The 6,249-nt window shown below is 49.0% G+C and overlaps 1 protein-coding gene across 2 annotated transcripts in view; it reads left to right on the top strand.

Annotated features, from left to right (window-relative positions):
* The first annotated feature begins 1,875 nt into the window (after window positions 1-1,875).
* The window catches only part of LOC123029272 (limbic system associated membrane protein), a 500,040-nt gene continuing 495,666 nt past the window's right edge, over window positions 1,876-6,249 (top strand). For both annotated transcript variants that reach the window (XM_044442038.1, XM_044442039.1), the window contains exon 1: window positions 1,876-2,095. In XM_044442038.1, the coding sequence (XP_044297973.1) occupies window positions 1,941-2,095 (155 nt within the window). In that variant the 5' untranslated portion in view covers window positions 1,876-1,940. The remainder of the gene's footprint in view (window positions 2,096-6,249) is intronic.

Here is a 6,249-nt window from a genome sequence, read left to right as displayed (position 1 = left end):
AAGCAGAGAGAGGTTTAAAAAGGCGGGATTATATGACCCCCTCCCTGGAGTGAGAAGAAGCATAGTTACTTCTGTCTACCATCTTACTCTGAACAATGTGTAAACAGCTGTGAGCTCTGACTCACATGATACCCTGCACATAAGGAGACAATTAATGTTGTGGATTAATGAAGCAGTGCAAAGTAAGGGCCAATTTCCTATGACAAACTATCATTAAGGTAGAACAGATGTGTGGGGGCTTGCAACTTCTAGATCTGCCCCTGACTCCCATGTGTTTCAGTTCCTGGCCACGTACAGGTTACTACTTCCTATACGAGGGACCATTCATTCCCTTGGTTTTTTCCGGAGTAAGTAAGAGTCACTCATACAGGAGATAATGTGCATACTCTGATGAATGCGCGCAAGCGGGAGTCTACGGCTCCTTTCCCAGAATGGAGCCAGGCCGGGTCGCTGTGACCCAGGGCACTGCTCGTGGTGGCCACTTGTTCCTTGCCGCGGCAGCGCCCTCCTCTCATGGGAGACCCATCTCCCGGCCCATGCGCCAGGAGCAGGAGCTCGCAGTTCGGCGTCCCTGCCCCGTCCAGGGCGCTAAATTGCGGCAGCCTGCCCCGCGACCAGCTTCCTCACGCCTGCACAGCACCGCGTGGCTCACCTGCGCGGAGCGCAGAACTTGCCTGCGGCGGCTGCGAGGCCGCGCTCCAACTTGGGCGCTCTTGCGTCCCCGGCGCCCCTTCCCAAGCCTCCCCCGGTCGCCCCCCTCCTTCCCAGCCCGACCCCCCGATCCAGCCCCTTTCGCCGCCCCCCGCCCCAACTTCCGCCGAGCGCCGGCGTCTCTCCTCGCCTGCGCCCGGGACCGCGGCCCCGGGGGCGCCTCTCCTCGCGCCCACCTCCCCGCTCCAGGCTCCGCGCGCCAGCAGCCTGCCCCCGGCCAGTGGTCCCTCCACCTGGGGGCCCGCGGCCGCCCAGGAGTGGTTGTCGTGACAACCTCGGGAAGGCTGGAGGCTGCTATCGCGGCGGGCTGCGGCGTAGGGGGCCAGCGGCGTGCGCGGGTCCGCGAGGCTTCAAGGAGTGCGGCGGGGAGGAGGACGGGCGCAGAGGAGGCGGGAAAGCCTGGGAAAGTCGGGAGCGCGCCCCGGAAGCGAGTTGCCCGAGAGTCCGCCGAGGAGACCCGCTGCCTCTCCTCCTTCGCCGAGCTGCGCGCCCGCTCGCCTCGCTCCCTCTCTCTCCTCCCCTCCCTACCTCCCTCCCTCCCTCCGCCTGGGAAAGTGGGTTAGGAAGGGAGCTGAGCGCGCAGAGACTGCTCAGCCGCCCGCCGGAGCAGCAGCAGCACGCCCGCCGGAGAGGAGGCGGCGGAGCAGGCAAAGTCCCAGCCCGTCGCCTCGGGGGTGCGGGGAGGAGGTCACTTGCGCCTCGGGAGCGCTTTTGGACCGCTCGCTGTGTTTGTGTCCGTCTCTCCCTCCTCCCCCAGCACCCCACCCCCCGCGGTCTGGCTGCTTTTCTCTCTCTCCGACCCTCCCTCCCTCCCTCCCCCGCCCCTCGTTCTTTATTTTTGGTGAATATCAGCCCTCTCCCGCCTTCTTCGGTTTGATCGCCGTCCGGGTTGCTTTTGGAGAGACTTTAAAGAAAGAAAAAGACTTTCTCTCTCTTTCTGCCCTGCTCTGCACACACGCAGACACGCACACCCTGTCGAAATACATCGAAAGAGGGAGCAGTAAAGCAGCCAAAGGGAAGCAAGAACTAGATTGGGGAAGCCGGAGCGAAAGAAGCAGGGCGAGATCTGCTCAGGCTAAGAGGCAGAGTTACACGTTTGGCGATCGCTTCTCGGATATTTTCTCTCGCCTGGTGGTCCTGTCCTCTCCCTCTCCGGGCATAAATCTGTCCTCCTCCGAGCACCGACACAGAGAGAGAGGCAGGAAAGTCCGTCCTTCGCGATTCCAGCCATGGTGGGAAGGGCTCAGCCCGATCGGAGACAATTCCCGTTGGTCCTACTGAGATTGCTCTGCCTTCTCCCTACAGGGCTGCCGGTCCGCAGCGTGGATTATAACCGAGGCACCGACAACATCACGGTGAGGCAGGGAGACACAGCCATCCTCAGGTAGGGGGCGATCGGCCAACTTTTGCTCATCCTTTATCTTCGTGGCTTCCGCTCGATGGTCTCGAACTGCTGGGGGACTCGCGTGTGCCCATGTACGTGTGAATGTGGCTGTGCCTTGGGCTATGTTGGTATGAAGCTGATACTGATCCATCGCGCGCGCGCGCGGCAATTACGCCCTTCCCAGACCTCTGGGAGGATTAGCAATTTTAGGGACGTGACCACAAAAACACCCCCCCCCAAAAAAAACCCACCCACGTTGACAACCCAGATATACCAGTTGACTCGAACTTTTGCTTCTCAGGTTCTGTATTAACTGTGTGGCTACTAGTAAAAAATGAAGCAAATAACCATTTACGTCTAATAGACCACACCTCCTAAACGATGCCAATTCTTTGGTTATATTTAAGTAGTTTGGATGGAGCCCTTCTATGAAAGGGGCTTGTTTTGATGTTGGTGTTCCCAGTTTGCCCCGGCCATCTCTACTACTTTATTTTCTCCCTTGCTTGGTTTGGATAAGAATCTTTAAGATGAGAAATGTGCAACTTGCCCTTGAGTAAAAATGGGTGAAAACTCTGCAGACCACCATTTAACTAGAAGGAGTGGGATATGAAAAAAAAAAACCTGTCCACCCACCCATATCTTTTATAGGTAAAGGACAAGTTTCTAGAGAAAGGAGCCATGGAGAATATTTTCTCCCACCCTCTCTTTATGATCCCTTGAAATTCAAGCACTGGTGAAGTGATTTTTGTCCTCCCCACTCCAGTTCTTGTAAAAAAAAGAAAGAGCGAAAGAAAGAGGAAAAGACAACAAATATAACCCTTTTCTCTTTCAGTGACAGAATTCATTTCTGATCGGAAAATCTTTGGGTACTTTGAACTGATTGCTTTAATTTGCAAGGTGCATGCTTCTTTGTTGGGTGACTCCTCTTGAGTTGTGACCCTTCTTGCCTGCTTGCTCTGTTGGCTTCCCTGCCTATACCTGACAATGAGATGTGCAGATACGTTTGGTTTGGGTGGCTGGTAGTGGGGTGCTATATCTGAAAGAGTTTTAGTGTGTACTGTCTTCTCAAAGCTGGAACTGTATTAGTTCTTGAATGAAAACTCTTCCATTCATTTAAATAAACCAACTTATATCACTGTAATCTGTGCCATTTAAACTAGCATAACTGCCCTGCTAAAGAAACTACTCTGTGTGTGTGTGTGTGGATGAGTGTGTGCATTCCACATCCTGTGGCAGTAAAACTATTGGAGATGATTTAGAATAAGTATGTAATCTATGCAAAAAGCTGATGGTGCACAACCCTCAAACAGCCAGGGACCAATTCTCTAGCAAAGCTAATGACAGCAGCAAAGTTTTCACTCTATTCTTCTGGAATTAGTCTTAACTCTGCTACATGAGCTCTTTCCACTGCTCTTTCCACTTTAACAATTGGGTTATTCTTAAATTCATACCATATTATGGGGGGTGGGGGTCTCCTTTTCCTTATGGAACTCGTCACTTCACTTTCTCTCTGAAGATGCTGGATACAAGAAGACAGAGCATGGCATGTTATCTTTAGTCCTCCTATTTCAAGAGAAAATATTAGTTCATGAAGGGGAAGGATTTTAGCATGCAAAGCTAAGGAGAGCATGTGTGTGTGTGTGTTTTCCCCCTCTTAGATCTCATGAGCTGTGAGTGTTCTGATCCTGGAATATCCTTTCAGTGGAATCTGTCCCTTAGCTCTCCAGACTTGTTAACTTGCATGTAAGGTTTATCCACACAGAGTAATAGGATTTACTGAGTAATTCATCTGCCTTGCATTGGTGATGGAAAGCTTTAGCCGAACTAGAAACATCTACAAGTGCTGCTGCTGCTGACTCTGGAGTACTCTGCCCTTGTGCCCAGTGGAGATTCATGCTTTCTTAAACCTCTTTCAGCAGGGCTTTCTTTTGCTTACTTATCTCCTTCCATTTTAAAATGCATGGTACAATAATTCTACTGGCTTGGTCTGCCTGCTTCCGGTATAGCACAGCAGGTACTATGCTCAGCTCCACTATGTACATATGGCAGCAGCAAAGTCATTAAGCTCACTTATCCAGCTAGGGGTCATTGGATTTCTATTTCCCACTTAACCTAGCAGCCCCGGAGTTTAGCTAGAGATACTTGGTGCTCAAAATGCAATTACTGTGAAGATAAGTGTAGCATAGCTTGCATGGAAGTGACGTAGGACATGCATGGAAAGATGTCATTCTTTTGTGTGAATTATCAGAATGTGTATATGTAATTTTGATAAGTATGCTTTGTTAAATATATTGGTATCTAATTTATGTCGGCCTCCAGAAGGGAGAGAAACTAGGCAATGCATATTGGCATCCAGTAGAGAGAGACATTATGCAGAAAAAGGTAATGCTTCCATCTTCTGTAGGCAAGTGTATGTAAACTTTCAAGCCCAACAATTTAAATAAGATAACCAACAGAAGGCATCAGAGTTTCAGCATAATGAATAAAAAAATGTCTGCAAGCTTTGTAAATTTGCCACAGGCAAGACTCCAGTTCAGACTTTATCTTTGTCAGGAGTTGCACATAAATGTGCTCACTTAAAGCAATTATTTCAAGGATGTGCTCTGCGAGTTCTCCAGTCCACAAATGCTAGGAAATTTAGCATTCACAAATCTTTTGCTTATCTGCACAGCTGGCAGAGATAACTGTAGGTATGGTGTGGCTGGTTTTATTCTAGCCTTGTTCATGTGATTATTCGGGAATAAATGAATGTGTGGAAGGGGATTAGAGGCCACACCCACTTGCCTGCCTCAACTCCCTTACACCTATTTTCATATAATCGGAATGCATATATCCCATACATATGTCTGGACCCTGAAAAAAAAAGAATATCTCTTATTGGCACACAAACATGAGTGAACAGACTGGACTTTTGTATAAGTAGAGCTTAAAAGCAAGTTTTATTTCTGAACAGGACTGTTTCACCATGGCATTATCATCACAGAAAAGATACTTTATTCCTGGTCTTTGGGAAATGTGGATTAGCACCTATTAGTGCCCTTAACTAACTTTTCCTCTTTAGGCTTCTGAAAAAGACCTGCGTGGTTTGCTATTTCAGGCCCATCATTAAGAACATCCTGTAAATTTTTACTTTATGTTTGAAAGGCTGTGCTGTACTTGTTAAGTGCTATTCAAGAAAGTCCATATCTTGGGCCTGAGAATTATTCAGCAATATTTTATTTATTTATTTTATTTTTATTTATTAAAACATTTTTATGCCGCCCCATTCGCCGAAGCCTCGGGGCGGCTTACAACATATTACAATATAATATGGCATGCTAAAGATTTTATGACATAACCCTGGCATCAGATTCTCCATGAGCTAGAAATGAAGCAGAAGGTTCTAGGGGACACTTTTCCACAGTAGAATGCACAGAAAGTACCCCATTCCCAAAAACATGTATGCCAAGTCAGTTTCAGTAGCCACAGCTCCACCACCTCTGCAGCTGAAGAGGTCAGCCTACGATCTTCATCATCTGAGACTATGAGAACTGCATTTCAGAATTTGTAGCCAAGTCAAGTCCTCCCAGTGCCACTAAGAAAGTCAGAGAGGACTCCTTAACACACACATGTGGGATGCAGGTGGAGACAACAGGCTTTGCTAGGCTATAGACTTTTGAAGCTTCAGACAACTCCTCATGCAATGGAGAGCCTGACTGGGTCAGAAAAGGCCTTGAATGGAAGAGCTTTATTTGCACACCATTTAACACATGGCATATCTTTGGAGAGAAGGGCTGTGGCTGCCCGGCTGATGGTGGGGGTAGAGCAATCATTTCCCTCCCTTGCATATTAAGGGGGGCATTTGAACCCTCCTTATCTTCAGTGAATAACATCTGAGGTTTTGCTGCTTCATTGTTAGGATTGTATGTCCTCAGGTTCTAACTGGAGCTGTCCAGGGTCCTGCACTTCCTCACACCCTTGCTTCTGCTTGAGTTCCCACTCCTGCTAGTACTACTGATCCTGCTTCAGTTGCATCTCTGTTGCAGGAAGAGCCAACCAAGAGTTGGAAGGTAGAGCTAAACTTGGTTTCCACCTTTGGGTTATCTCTGTCCAAACTAGCCAGGGTGCTGGTTCACATGCAATGCTAAACAAGCCAGAGACCCAGCACCTCTGGA

This window comes from Varanus komodoensis, unplaced genomic scaffold, assembly GCF_004798865.1.
Source record: "Varanus komodoensis strain SLA01 unplaced genomic scaffold, ASM479886v1 scaffold4, whole genome shotgun sequence".
Taxonomy (NCBI): domain Eukaryota; kingdom Metazoa; phylum Chordata; class Lepidosauria; order Squamata; family Varanidae; genus Varanus; species Varanus komodoensis.
Note: the sequence above shows the minus strand (reverse complement) of the source record. Positions and strands in the feature narration are given on the sequence as shown.